A 14607-nucleotide genomic window follows, 5' to 3' on the forward strand; every position below is an offset into this window, starting at 1 on the left:
CAGAGGAAGCGGGCCTGCTCTGTCCTCTCCTGCTGGCAGCACTGGCATCCGTCAGGGTCCCTTGTGCCCTCTTTGTCCTTCCTCCTTCGTGGACCTTGGGAGGGGGATCATGTCCCAGCTCCTCCCGGTCCTCCCTCGCTGTGTGTGGCCCTCTGGCCACAGACCCCCTCATGGGCGCCAGGTCCTCACCCCTCCACCCTTGGCCAGGGACCACCATGTTCGCCCACGCCCCACTTCTCCCAGCAGCCCCTGGCCCCAGCCGGCTCAGCACCATAGGACATTCACAGCAGGAGGCTCTGGGCTCCCTCCATGCAGGCCTGCTCCCAAAGCTGCAATAAGGAAGGGTCACAGACAGGGGATACCCTAGACCCCACAGAGAGGGCACCCTCTAAACCCTAGCCCCAGCCGGCACCCATCTCATTAGGAACGTATGTTCCCTGCAGGACCAGGGCTGGTATTAGTGTCTGCATTTCCTCCTAGTGAGGATTTTCTAGTGATGCTGGTACCTGACGGCGCCCTCATTCAAGGACATGTTCAAGGGTGCCGTCTCCAGAGGCCTGCCCTGCCTCCCAGCTCCTGTCCTTTTGTCTCCACGCCACTTATTACTGGTGTCATATCCCACACCTCGGTGCTGGTGGCTGCCTCCCCATACAGGGCACGCTTCAGCTGCAACACCAGCCCATGCCCAGCTGTCCAGACGGCCCATGCAGCCCAGTTGCAGCCTGTGCAAGAGACCTCTGCTCAACCCCCTTCACCAACATGGAGACTGAGGTTTAGAGCAGCCAGGTGCCTGCCTGGGTCGCACTGAGCGGGTGACAGACAGGGCTGCTCCTGTCCAGAACCTGGGCACTTAGCCACACTAGATTTCCAGAGCCACACCAAACCAGAGTGCTTTTTTGTGGGTAATGTCTTGAAAGCTAATGGCTATTGATCTTGGCCCGGCTGGGCCTGGCTGGGCCCAAATGCCTGAAACGGGCTCTGCTTTTTGGGAAGAGCCCCTGCAGCTGGTCTGCTGGTCTTCTCCTTGAACACGGACCCCAGGGAAGACAGGACTGGCCTGCTTTCACCCCACACAGGGCTGGCAGCAGACCACACAGCCGCATCTGAAGCAGCTGCCTGCGTTGTCCTGCATGCACTTGGTATTGGGGAGGGAAGGGAGCTGGTGCCGCCACCTTTCCTAAGATGAACCCTCACCCTGGAGCCCCAGGCCCCTCTCCTGCCCCCAGAGTGATTCTCCTGGAAGCTGGGGTTTTTCATGCCAGGGGCATCCCTGTTTGTTTTCGCATCCATCAGAGACCTCAGTCCAAACCTTTGGGCCCAGAGGCCCTGGGCCGCGCTGTCCTGAGCCATGGGAATGAAAATCCTGGCCCGGAAGCCCCCACCCACCCTCTGCACAGCGCCTGGGCCTGAGTCAGGGAGCCAGCCCAGCCCCACGAGGTGCTGTGGGGCACTGCCAAGGAAACACCCAGTCAGTGGGCACCGAGCGTGCATTGGTGACACCACACAGGAGAACTGCCCTCCTAGACCTGACCTTCAGGCAGCTCAAATGCAGCAAACAAGATGATTAGAGAAGACTCTAGCATGTTAGATGATGACAGTGCCATAGAGAAAAATCGCAGCAGGAAAAGGGGATATGAAGTGTCCGGTGGGGGTGGAGAGCTCACTCAGGGAAGGGGCTGACCTGGGGCGACTCCAGTGCCACCTCCACCCTCCCAGCCCTTCCCAGGGAAAACTGCACTTGGCCTCCCTTGAGGGCACCTGGAGAGGGGACAGTGCTGGTTCCCCCACCTCCCACGGCTGGGCGCCAGGGTCCCACTCTGCAGCTGACCCAGCTGGAACGGCAAGTCCCCAGCTCACCGTGTCTCCTTGGTGACGGTGAGGATGCTGGGCCCACTGTGCTGGCATCTGGGCTAGGGCAGAGGGCGTGGTCAGGTGCAGGGGAGGTGTCCCTGGAGTGTAGGCTACCCCGACCCCTGTGACCTGTCCTTGTGCCGGTTAAAGATGCCACAGGCTATGGACGCGCAGGCGTAAGGCACCCTGTACTCACTCACTGTGCCGGGGAATTCACACAAATGGCCATGTTTTGTACACATGCCTGTTCCCTTGCCTTTACCCACTCTCTCGTAGGACTCCTTGTGTGTCAGTGCACATGGGGACGTCTCGCTCTTGAAGGCTGCACAGATTTCCATTATCCAATGGACTGTCGTTTACATCACCAGCTTCCCTATTGATGGACGTTTATGTTGTTTTTAGTTTCCAAGGAGCGTTGCCATCATTTCGGGTGACTATTAGCCATGGTTCTTAATGTTTAAGCTTGGGACATTTCCCTTACTACACCTATGCTGCCCGTCACTGCCCCTTAAGTGCAAGAATGCGTGGATTGTGACATACTCAGTGATCACAGAGGCGTGAGGCCCAGAGAACTCTGCTGGTGCAATGGGCTTTCTACGAGCTGAGAGGTGTGTGGGGATGGCATTCGCTTTACAAGGCTTGTGAACAAATAGGGCCTTCCTGGGGTGGGCCCCCCAGCACGTGGGCATAATCACGCTGGAGTTGCTTCAATGTCAGCCGTGCTCATGCTGCTTCCAGGGCATGTCTCTTGCCCTGATCTTACCCGAGGACACCTCCAGAGGGTGCCGTGCCACTGTGTCTTCTGCTTTGGGGCTCACGCTCTCTGCATGCTCTCTGTACCCCTATTTTCATTTGGGGCACCTTCAGCTCTCCTGCCTGGAGTGCAGCTTCGCCTATGCTTGATCCACAGTACGGGGAGGCAGACGGGGAGCTTAGCAAGAGTCCCCAGTCAGTGCAGCCTTGAGGACCCAGACTCTCACGCCAAGAGGTGTTACCAGGGGCCCAAGCCGCATCCCCAGGCACCAGCACCCCTTGGTGACCGCTCTCGTTGGAGGATGTGTCTCGGCATCCCCCCCCCACCCCGGGGCCAGTGTCCAGCCTGGGCGCTGGGGACAGCAGCACTCCTCTAACCCCGTCGTCACTCGGCGTTTCCCGTCTGGACAGCGGCGGCTCCCAGGCCAGACGGTACCATGTTGTCCATGACGTACAGCGAGAGCTTGAGGAGCGTGAGCAGCCGGTGTCACTCTGACTGGGCCCTGCACCCAGTCCGTCAGCCCGACACGCTGGAGCTGCAGCGGCTGTGGGAGGTACGGGCGGCCGCCCAGGCCAGGAACATGAGCGTTTCCTCTGCATGCACGGCCCTCTCCCTGGACGGCTGCACCTCCCGGCGCACCGGCATGAAGAAGTACCGGTAAGGGCCGCGTGGGGTGAGGCGGGGCAGGAAGTACACTGGGCACAGGACAGGAGGCAGGTCCTGCAGGGGCTGCCGCCAGGAAGCCCCCGATAGCAACTTAATGTGCATTGGGGTAAATATTTTGTGTTTAAAAATTCCAAACCCCATAGAAACGTATAAAAGAAGAAAATGGAAGTGTGCGTAGGCCTATCCCCCACGGATCAGCACTGTTAAGTTTGGTACATTCTCCCGGGGGCGGGAGGGGGGTATGTGGCTTCTTAAAAAAACTGCAGCAGGGGTAGGTGTGCTCTTTCATTTGTCCTTCTTGCAGCATCATTGGGACAAAGTAATTATTAGGGGTTGACGACACATGAATTAGTAGAAAAGCTCAATTCATTGACAAATCCATCCTGGCACCAGACACCCAAGGGTGGGTCCTGGGGGCAAAGATGTGCTCCCCTCCTTTCGGTCCCTATATTGGGCTGTCCTCTGTCCTTGCGGGAAGTGGTCTTCAACAGGTGGCCTCTGTTGTAACTGTGGTACCAAAGGCTGTGGATTAAATGTCCCCTGTGTTCTCCAGATGACAGGCATATCGGGCTGTATGGAACCTTAGAAGGACATTCTGTTGAGCCTGGCTGGTCTTTGAAATCAGCGTCTGGGGCAGCTCTCTGGCGGCCCACTTTCTCCTCGAAACCCCCAGAAACTGGCCAGAGCCCCAGAGCGTGTGTGTTCGTTTGTAATTTGCATGTATGCAGCTTGTCCTGTACCTCCCAGGGACAAGTCCTTGCCAGAGCCAGTCGGCCAGAGAGGACCCGCGCTGCCCAGTCTGTGTACTGTTGCCAGATTAGCAAATTAAAACACAGGATTCCCAGTTGAATTTCAAATAAACAAACAAATTTTTTTTTATTATTATTATTATTTTAGTTATAAGTATGTCATGTCGTATTTGGAACATACTTCTACTAAAAAATTATTTGTTGTTTATCTGAAGTTCAGATTTAACTGGGTGGCCTATATTTGATCTGGCCACCCCAAATCTTTAGTTCCACCGGACACAGTCCCAGGGATTGTCTTGCTGGTCTCTGGAGAGCAGAGCAGAGACCGGCCCCGTCGCTTTTAACATTTTCTCCTATGCAGGATGTGTTGGGGCCTTCTCTGCTCATTATCGAACAAGTGGTTGTGGTTTCAAGAAACAAAACGCTTCTTCGCGTGTGTCCATTAGATGGCAGAATTCTGGAAGGCTTTGTGTTGTACATCCAGCTGTAAGGAAGGACAGAGGGTCAGCTAGTCTGGCCCCAAGAGCCTCTAATTCTGATGGAAATCTTTCAAGAGGGAGATGAGACTGCATTTTTTTTCTTTTTCTGGCTAGTTATTGAGCCTTTCCATTAATTCAGCAAATGCTCATGGAGGGTCTACTTGGCTCCCGGCAACCAGCTAGATGCTGCATGGATTAGGACAGCGTCCCCACCCTCTTGGACTGGACGTTCCATCCTAGTAGGGGAGGCAGAGAAAAAGCCAGTAAACACCTAAGCAGTAAAGGAAGGCCAGGGACAGCGGAACATCCGAACCATCGGAAGGGGGCCTCTTGAAGATGTGGGGAAGAACCTTCCAGGCCAACGGGACAGGGGCGCATTTGAGGAAAGGAGAGAAGGTCCAAGAGCTGGCCCAGAGGGAGGAAGGCGAGAGAAGTAGAGATGAGGCAGGATGGCCAGAGCTTGTCCTGCACCCCCTGGGAAGACCCTAGCTCCCTCCATTGTGGATACAACCTGCGATGGGGGGTGCACCAGAGTGAATCGTGTCCCCCAAAATTCATGAACCTCAGAATGTAACCTATTTGGAAATGGGGTCATTGAAGATGTAATTAGTTCAGATGAGGTCACACTGGAGTAGGGGAACCTTAGACTGGCGTCCTCATAAGAAAGCCATGTGAAGACACACAAGAAGAGGCCATGTGACGGCGGGTGGAGGCAGAACTGGAGTGATAAGACCAGAAGCCACTGGGTGCTGGCAGCCCCCGAAATTGGGAGAGGCGGGAAGGACCCTCCCCTAGAGTCCTCAGAGGGGGCACGGCCCCCTGCGAACCTCCATCTGAGACTCTGGCCTCCAGAACTGGGAGAGAATCGATTTCTGTTGTTTGAAGCCCCTCGGTTTGCAGCACTGTGTTTTGGAAACCCCAAGGAACTAACATAGGCAGGGAGACAGAGACAAATCTCTTATTTGCCTGGCACCCCAAGGAAAATCTGCCACATGTGAAACGTGCTGAACTAACTGTGGGGCTGAAGTACCCTGGGAAACTTGCTGCCTGAGGCATGGAGTTGACAGGAAAACCACCCACGCCTGGAGCATTTGATGAGCCAAAGATTGTCACAGCCCTGGGGCCCTGTCTTTCTCTGGCGGATTTCATCTTCCTGCATCCAGGGGACGTTTCCCCGGCTAACCCCACCAGTTATTAAAGATCCCAGATAAATGCCGTCCCACAGTTAACGGTCCCCGTCAGCAGCGGGCCGGGACCCAGTTAAACTCGGTCTTAAATATTCATATAAAAAAGATAACACCTCTAGCTAAGTGCTGCTCGGTGGGCCCTGGCATTTAATCAGGGAGCCTGCAGCCTGGGAGAAGCTTGCTTGTTAACTTCCCCAGTTTCTTTCAACTGTCTTCAATTGTTGCTGTTTAAAGTAAATGCACTGAATTGTTAAGGCCGCACGGTCTCCGCGTGAGCTGCCTCTCCCCAGGGGCACCTGGCCATAATGATAGAGGGCCCAGAGATGTGGCCTCAGACGGGGCAGCAGCTGCGGCTGCAGGACGCTGGAAGCTGTGGCCTGGGCCCCCGCAGTGCCCACGGACACCAGACCTTGGCTCTGTGTGTTCCTCCTCTGCTCCCCCATGGCTCCGGGAAGGAACCCAAACTCCCCACCAGGCCCTGCGTGGCCCAGGCCCGCCTCTGATTCCGGCTTGGACCCCTGTCCCTCCCAGTCAGGATGCTCGAAGGTGCCGAACGCATTCCATCCTCAGGGTCTGTTCCCTCGCATATTCTGTTCCCTCTGCCTGGAAGGTGCATCCCCCCAATTTCCATGCAGTTGTCTCACTCCCATCATTGACATCTGAGTTCTCGAAGAGGTTTTCCTGGCCACCCAATTTGAATAAATGCCTCTGTGAGTCATTTCCAAGCCCTGTCCTGTCTCCTTGTCATTCTCACCCCTCCCACTGTGTCTCTCACCTTGGTTTTGCCCCTCTGCACCCCACTGAGAGCAGGGCCTTTGTTCCCAGCACCTAGAACATTCCAAGCCTACTGGCGGATGGTATTGAGTGATCTTGAGCTTAATGTACTTTCCAGAATATTCCCTTGTGAAATGTGTCTCCTCCTGGTGCTTCCTTGACAGCAGAACTGGAAACTGCATCTGAGCCTCTCCCGCAGCCCAGACGAGGGTAGGGAGCCCTGGCCAGTGAGCCCTGGCCGCGAGCTTCCAGCAGAGCAAGGAGGCCTGCGTGGGCTCTTACCACGAGCTTAGAAGACCACGAGGCAGATTCTGATTTGTGGTCAAGTCCCTTGAACAGGCTCTACCGTGTTGCTCGGTTATTCACAGGAGATCCCTTCCAGCTAGACCGTCATGGAGGGCTTCCTGGAAGAGCTGGGAACTTGGGTGTGTCTTAAAGGACGGTGGGAAAGAGAACACTGTGGCAGGAGGAAAGGCAGGAAAGGAAGAGCAGAGGCCAAAGAGAGATGGTGGAGTGGACCAGTGTAAGTAAGAGGCTATGCAGGGACGGGTCCACCTGAGAACAGGTCCTGGACCAGGGTCCTGAGGCCACCATGACAAAGGACAGTACCGCAAACGGGGGCTGAAAACAACAGAAATGATTCTCTCCCAGTCTGGAGGCCAGAAGACTGATCCAGGTGTGGGCAGGGCCCCGCCCCCCCTCGAGGCTCGAGGGGCGGATTCTTCCTGCCTCTTCCAGCTTCTGAAGGAGGCATTCCGTCCCCTCTCCCAGTTTGGGGGCGGGTGCAGACACTCCTGGCACTCCTTGGTTTGTACACGCATCACTCCAGTCCCCGCCTCCATCTTCACATGGCTGTTTTCCCTCTGTGTGTGTGTGTCTGTCTCCAAATGTCTCTCTTTAGAAGGACAGCAGTCCTTGAGTTAGGGCCCATCCTACTCCCATATGACCTCATCTTAATTACGTCTACAAAGACCCCATTTCCAAATAAGGTCACAGTCACTTTTTCAGGCCATTAGTGCTGGACCTGACAGGTGTGTGCTGCTGAAGGAAGCCACAGCCACAGCCTTCTGCCCCTGAGGGGTCTTCCTTCAGCTCTTACCTACCAGATGACACCTCCTCCAGAAAGGCCACCGGTCTGATGCCCTTTGCTCTTAGAAACTTCAGGGGCTGAGGACCTCCTGTCCCACTGCTCCACTGCAGCAGCCCCCAACTCTCCAGCATCTGCTCTTCCTCCTTGGGCAGGAAGTGACCTTTGGGTGCAGCCCTGCTCCGTTCAGCAGTCAGGGCAGCCTGACAGGTACAGGGGCAGTACCGGCCTCTGCAGGGCACAGCCATTCATCCTCACTCTTGAGTTGCCGCTTCAGCCTGTGCTTTTAAAGCCGTCTATAAAACTTCTGCGGGCCCGAAGCCTCCCTGGGCCTCATTCTGTGCAGGGAGAGTGTCCGTTCCCTCCCACGGAGAGCCTTTCCCCATCTTGGGGAAGGACCTGGCTAGGCCCAGCTTTCCTGTCTCTCCACGCCATCCTAGAGGAGGTGGGGTGGGGGGTGGGTCCCAGGCAGCTGAGCTGGAAGCTCCTGTTCCAGGAAGCCCTCTGCAGTGGCAGTCTGTGGACACACAGCAGAGCTGATAATTGAGGTGGTGGCCGCGTATCTGGTTAATCATAGCAGGAGCCAACTGTTGGCTTTAACAACAGCAGGTACTAGGGAGGCAGCAAAATAACCCAGAAGTCTGTTGCGGATCAGTGAATCGTCCATGCTCGATGCTTCTGCCTGAAGCCCACTTCACCCTCCTGTCCATCTAAGCACATTTGAAAGGAGAGACCCTTTTGGAGTGACATTTGACTGTGGCAAGCTCAGGTCAAAGTTTTAAGGTTTCAGCTTTCCACTCTTGTCAATTCTTGTGAACTTTTTAAGAATATAAGGAATCATGACCCCTGTTTGGGTCAAGTGGAAAGTGACAGACTGGCCGGCCTTTAAAAACCCACCTGCCCACCTTCTCTGCTTCGCAGTTCTCTCCTGGAATCAGCACGTTTGTCCAGGATTCCCCAGGACAGTTCTGAGGTCAGGTGTTCATTCCCATCGTTCCCACAACACGCCCCAATGGGATGAGTGCTGGGATTCTGTCCCAAGCCCTAGGAGAGTGAAGTCTTGACTCCTGCTGATGTTTAGAGGAACCAGCAAAGGGTTCCCAGCCCCCTGCTGTCACTGGGGAGGGTGTGGTCCGTGGCACTGGAGAAGAGAGGTTACTGGTGCTTGGGGGCTGGCTTCACATCCCGCAGGTACCATCTGAGCTGATGTCAGAGTGTGATGAGTTCAAAGGCAGAGAAACAGGAAGGGTACTCCCACAGGAAACAGTAAGAGTGAAGTCCCAGAGGCTTTTCGGGTAGATTACCTTTTTTTTTTTTTTTTATTGGAAGCAGCCTTATTGAAAGATAATTCACGTACCACACAGCCATTTAAAGTGTATAATTCAGTAGTCTTAGTACATCATAGAGTTGTGCAAAAGTCATCACAATCCATTTTAGAACATTTTCATCACCCCAAAAAGAAACGCTGTACCCACATTAGCTCCCCAGTTTCTCCTGCCCCCAGCCCCTGGCAACCACCAGTCTACTTTCTGTCTCTATGGATTTTCCATTTATAAATGGAATCCTATACTCTGTGGCCTTCTGTGACTGGCTTCTCACTCGGCACCATGTTTTCAGGTCCATCCGTGCTGCAGCCTGTGTCGTCGGTACTGCGTTCCTTTGTATGGCTGAATAACATTCCACTCTGCGGACGGACCTCGTTTTGTGTATCCATTTGTCAGTTGATGGACGTTTGGGTGGTTTCCACTTTTTCCGCTATTCTGATCAATGCTACTGTGGGCATCTGTGTTTGAGCTTTTGTGTGGGTGTGTGTTTTCAGCTCTCTGGGCTCAGACCTAGGAGTAGAATTGCTGGGTCGTGTGATAAGGCAGGAGACTAAGTCTTTGTGGCTCTCACTTAACTCGGTGGTGCTGAGAGCACACGACCTGGGGGAGAGCAACCCCTGAGAACCAGTAAGATGCCAGCTCTTTGAGATCTGAGAGTTTGCCAGAGCACAGGGAGATGTGTAAGAAAGAACGAAGTGGGAGATTCCCACATCCCTGGGCCAGGTGCATAACCACTCAAAGCACTTGATGAAAATACAGCTTCCCAGGCCCAGCCCCTGAATCGCTGATTCCGTTGGTCTGGGTGGGGCCCAGGAATCTGCATTTGTAACACGCTCTCTGGCGCCCTGCTATGATGTTGAGCAACTCTGCCTGGGGCTATGAGCTCTCTGAGCCCTGGGGAGGGGCCGGAGGTAGAGTCGGCCGTCTTCGGCCTCTTCCGCAGGCCAGTGGGCTCCCTGAACACTGGAGCCCGATGTCCTCAAGTGGCAGGAACCAGCTCATGGAGGGACGGGCAGCTGGTGAGTGGGGTCAGCATTGCAGACCGCCCTCCCACTTTCCCATCTCTGCCACCAGGGGGCTCACGGAGGGCCAGGGCCTGCCCTGAGCTCAGGGACCCAGGCCAGCCAAGCCCCAAGGCTTACATGGGCAGGTGGAAGAGGTAGGCAGAGCTGGGCCTGTGGGTCCTAGGGCTCCCGCTGGCCTCTGTAGGTGGCATCTGTGACCTACCAGGGCCCACTTGGCAAAGGCCCCAGCTCTGCCCTTCCAGACCCTGTGTCCCAAGGTCACCCTCAGGAAATAGTTCCTGCAGCCAAGTCAGACTTGTGTTTGTGGGGAGGTTGATAGGGGTACACTTACTTGGGGGGCACGGGGAGAATCTCGCACGTGGGCCTACACTGACTCCCACCCCCAGAAAGCCATTCCTTTATGCTGGGGGGCCACGGGCGCACTTGCCACCTGTGAGCACTTCCCGAGGACCAGACCCCGCATGGGCACTTTGCAGGTGTGACCCAACCGTGCCTTTGATCTGGACGGTGATCTGACCGGACCCTGAGGACACTGAGGCTCAGAGTGGAAGTTGCTGCCCAGCTCACAAGCAGGGAGCTCAGGACCCAACAAGATTTTATTCCTAACTTCTGTGTCAAAAACGGAGGGCCGGGCTGAGAGCAACTTCAACCACCATCTGTTGTGAGCAGTTCTGGGTGGAGTCTTCTCTGGGTCCTGCCCGAGCAGAGGGTGGACAGCCAGCTGGTGTGGAAGGCCCCTGCATGTGCCAGCTGGCAGGGACAGAGTGGCTCCTCTGGCTACGCCCCTCTTTTTGTCAGTGGAGGCCTAGAGGCCCAGAGAGGGCAGGACACCCACTTGTAATCACACAGGGAATGAACAGCGGAGCCTGAGCTAGACTGCTGACCACCTGCTTCCTGCTTTCTCAGCCCCTCCTAAATGGCAAGAAAGCACCCAAAGGCAGCTTTGGCCAGAGGCTCCCTGAAGGTCAAGAGTGGCATGTTTGGGGTCAGAGTGCAATGCCAGCCCTTCCTGCTAACAGGGGGATCTCTCTGGGTTTCAGGGAACCGCAGAGCCATGAGTGTGGGAAAGCAGGATAAGACTGAGGTGGGGGGAATCTTCACTCATTCATTCATTCATTCCTCCATCCATGCATTCATTCATTCCAGAAGTATTTATTGAGTGTCTGCTATGACCTAGTATGTTCTGTGTAAGTGCTGGAACCGCCCAGGTCTCTGGTCCCTGACCCCCGGGTTCCTTTCCTCAGGCCATCTGTGTCACTGTCATCTAAATAGTGGCCTTTTGTCTTCCACATTTATGGTGATTTGGCTTCTCCTTGTGCCAAGCCCCCGTGGAAGCCCCACTTTCCTAGGTGAGAATCACGAGCGGATAGAGCTGGCTGGAGCTGCTGCTGTCTGTGAACCGAGCCGTCTGCCGGCTACACTGCCTGCCTGGCTCGGAGCCTGAGCTAGACCCAGCGGCTGTCAGAGCTGCGCCCCCCACCCCCACCCCCAGCGTCCCCCCTCATTAATGATGAGTCACTGGAAGCCTCCTGCTCCTCTCACCGGTTACCTAATTGACTCGGTGGGAGTCCCAACAGCCCACAGTGTGACACCAGGAGTTACACTCCAGGCTCCCTCCGAGAGGCTCAGGGAAGCCTGGAGACACAGCTGCTCCCCGAGCTGCCAGGCCGCTGCCCCAGGAGAGCAGCCCCAGCTCAGCCCCCAGGCCGCTGCCCCGACGGAGGGGCCGTCCCTCCTCCTTCTCCCGTCAGAGGCCACCGTGCTGCTCATTGGTCAGGAGTAGCTGGTAGCCCAGCCCTGCCCGACACTGCTGGGCTGGGGGCCGGGCAGCCAGAGCCAGTCCAGGGTAGGGGCAGAGGAGGGACCCCCAGAGACAAGGAAGATGTGAATGGGACAGCAAATGGCACCCCCACATGGTCTCCGAGTCCTCTGTGATAAGGTCTTTACTCGCACGCTTCTGGAAATTTGATTCCCTTCCCTGGGAGGCTGCACAGGCGTTTTCTCCGTCGTCTCCGTCGTCGTCGTCGTCGTCGTTGCCTTCGGGAACCGTCGCTCCTGAAGGAAGGCCTTGCAGCTCCTTGGCCTCCTCGGATAAAGCCTTGTGGGGGCAGAGAAGGGCTTCCAGGGGCAGATGGCTTCGAAACCCAGAAGGAGAGGGGACGCGGCCTGGCGCTGAGGGTCAGCCCGACCTCAGCATGCAGGTGTCCTTCGTGTGCTCCGAGCACGGCCTCAAGGGCCGGGGCCCTGACGAGCGGCTGGGACGGCCGGCAGCCAGCAGCCCCAGCCTGGCCACCCGCGGCCGCTTCCGCACTGTGGCCATGGTGGCCCGGAGCCTGGGACAGCTGTCAGTGCAGAGCCACCCAAGCCCTGGTGACGCCAGCGTGAAGCAGCCAGGGATGAAATATAGGTACGAGGCTCGGTGGTTTTACGGTGCAGGGGCTCCCCGACCCCATCTGGGGGAGCAGGTAGATCTATAAATCCCTTCAGACTTGGGTGGTTCGTAAGCTGAGAGGCTGGGGAGGGGGGGTGCTTTTTCTCACCTTAGTAGACTGATGAGAAATAAAATCCAGGCTCAGGGTCAGCCCCAAGTTTTTTCATGACTGTAGGGAGAGAAGGTGCATGATGGCTCCTCTTCCTTCTGCCGGTTTGTTTCTGTTCCGAGGTGAGGGTGGGTGGTTACAATAGCCAAGTCGCCCACGTTGGACTCTGTGATGATTTCTCTTCCTGGGGACCCTGGGCATTGGCTACAGGCCCCCTGCCCTCCCCCTGGGCACACAGGGCCCCAGAAGCTGCCCCGTGGGTAGTCGTCTGTTGTCTTTGCAGTTAGGCCACTATGACAAGCATTGGTCTGATAGTCAGGGACCATTGGGGGAACCATGGCATGGAATTAATCCCCCCTCCCCGACCTGAGCCAGAACCTAGGTGCCAGTTCCTCTAGGCAGGACAGATATTCCACAGGCCACAGAGCCACATCTGGAGTCTCCCGCTGATGGCTCAGCCCCAGCATGATGATGACACAGGCTGTCCTATGTCCCTCTGCCTAGGCTCAGTCCCCCAGGGCTGCAGGTTCTCTTGCTGTGACTTGTATGTGGAGAGAGTGCAAAGCTCAAGTGGAAGGTGCACGGACCCTCCTGCTATCCCTTGCACTCCCACCCCACTGCCCCACCCAGGGCCCTGCTCAGATGCTCAGCAGATGTACCAGGTGGAAAAGGAGGGTCCAGCTTTGTACAAAGGGCCCCTGGGGACAGGGTCATGGGCCACCCTCCTGGAGGTCTGACCTTTCTTATCCCCCGTGCGTCTCTCTGCGCCCAGAGCCCCTTGATGCTTCAAGAACATTGTTCCTGGGAGAAGGGGGTCCTTACAACAAACTACCTGCGTAAACTGGAAAAGCTAGGTTAGGTTTCTGGTTCCCGGGTTTCCCAGGAAAGTGTTCCCAAGTCTTCCCTCTGTGACTCAGTCACATGGCTACCGGCCTCTAAAAAAGCCACAGACGGTTCTAGTTGTATTTGAGGAGACTGGTTATCAGCTGGTATTTGGTGGCAACTCGAAAGTGAGAGAATTCTGACAACCGAGACCCATAGCTTAAACCTCCCCAAAACCAAAGCCCCAAAGTAGGACCTCCATGGAAAGAACCAAGTCGTAAGTCTCATGCCTCCTCCAGAATTCTGGAATACCTGAGTCCTTCTGCATCTATTCCCTTATCCCTCCCTTCCCTGTCCTTGGGGGAGGTTTGGCATTCTGTAATGAACCTCTGGGGTAAAAAGGTTTTGTCCTATCCTCTAAGCTCAGCGAGGACAGTGCAGAATAGAATTATCTATTCTGGTATCTCTGGGGATTTGTATCTTTTAAGTGGGGATCAAAAGCTACCATGTTTCTCCGAAAATAAGACCTAACCGGAAAATAAGCCCTAGAATGATTTTTCAGGATGACATCCCCTGAACATAAGCCCTAATGCGTCTTTTGGAGCAAAACTTAGTATAAGACCCGGCCTTACTTTCGGGGAAACGCGGTAGGAGTAAACACAGTACACTTTTTTAGTTTGATACGTGTTCCCTGCTGTGATTTTTAAGTCAATCCTAGGATCCTCAAAGGAGTTCATACAAAAGACCATTTCTAAAACTATAAAGTACCGTGTCAGTGGAAAGCGTGGCTGTTACCGTGATTTCCCTCCTGAGATCCTAAGATCCATTGAGGAGCAGATCGCAAAGAGCCTGATAACAGTGTGTGCTCAGGATGACTGTGTGTGCATGGGTGCATCTGTGTACGTGCACATACGTGTGTGCTTGCATGCGTGTGTGACACGTGCTGGAGGCAGGAGGGCGAGACCAACAATGAAGAGCGACACTCGTTGGACTGGAGGGGTTTGCAGCCTGAGGACCTGGGTTCAGATCCCAGCCCCAGCACTTCCGAACTGCTAGACCTTGTGTGTCCGTACATGTGGCTGGGCCAGGAGAGCTTCACTTGGGATGTGGGAAGGGCAGGAGGGTTCATACCCCGAAAGGATGTCTCATAGCAGCTGAAATGGATGTCAGAATCCAAACCACTGGGTGCCCTTGCTGAGCATGGGGGGTTCCTGCTCGTGGGTACCTGCCTCACAGATCCTTGCCCCGGGGGGTTGCTCCATAATGACTGTCCCAGGGCCATAGCCAGGGTGCAGGTGGAGGCTGCAGGGGCCTGATCTCAATCTGTGGACCCCCCTCCATCTCCTTA

General features: G+C 55.6%; 1 protein-coding gene across 11 annotated transcripts in view; it reads left to right on the forward strand.

Annotated features, from left to right (window-relative positions):
• KCNAB2 (potassium voltage-gated channel subfamily A regulatory beta subunit 2) overlaps positions 1 to 14607 on the forward strand; it is an 82052-nt gene that overhangs the window by 38227 nt on the left and 29218 nt on the right. The window contains exon 3 of one of the 11 annotated variants that reach the window (XM_033113485.1): positions 3016 to 3262. The exons of 8 other annotated variants lie outside the window; for them this stretch is intronic. In XM_033113485.1, the coding sequence (XP_032969376.1) occupies positions 3016 to 3262 (247 nt within the window). Of the gene's footprint in view, positions 1 to 3015; positions 3263 to 11960; positions 12305 to 14607 lie in introns of those variants that run through there. 2 more of the 11 variants (XM_033113476.1, XM_033113475.1) reach the window with 2 other exon arrangements.

Source organism: Rhinolophus ferrumequinum, chromosome 9, assembly GCF_004115265.2.
Source record: "Rhinolophus ferrumequinum isolate MPI-CBG mRhiFer1 chromosome 9, mRhiFer1_v1.p, whole genome shotgun sequence".
Classification (NCBI taxonomy): domain Eukaryota; kingdom Metazoa; phylum Chordata; class Mammalia; order Chiroptera; family Rhinolophidae; genus Rhinolophus; species Rhinolophus ferrumequinum.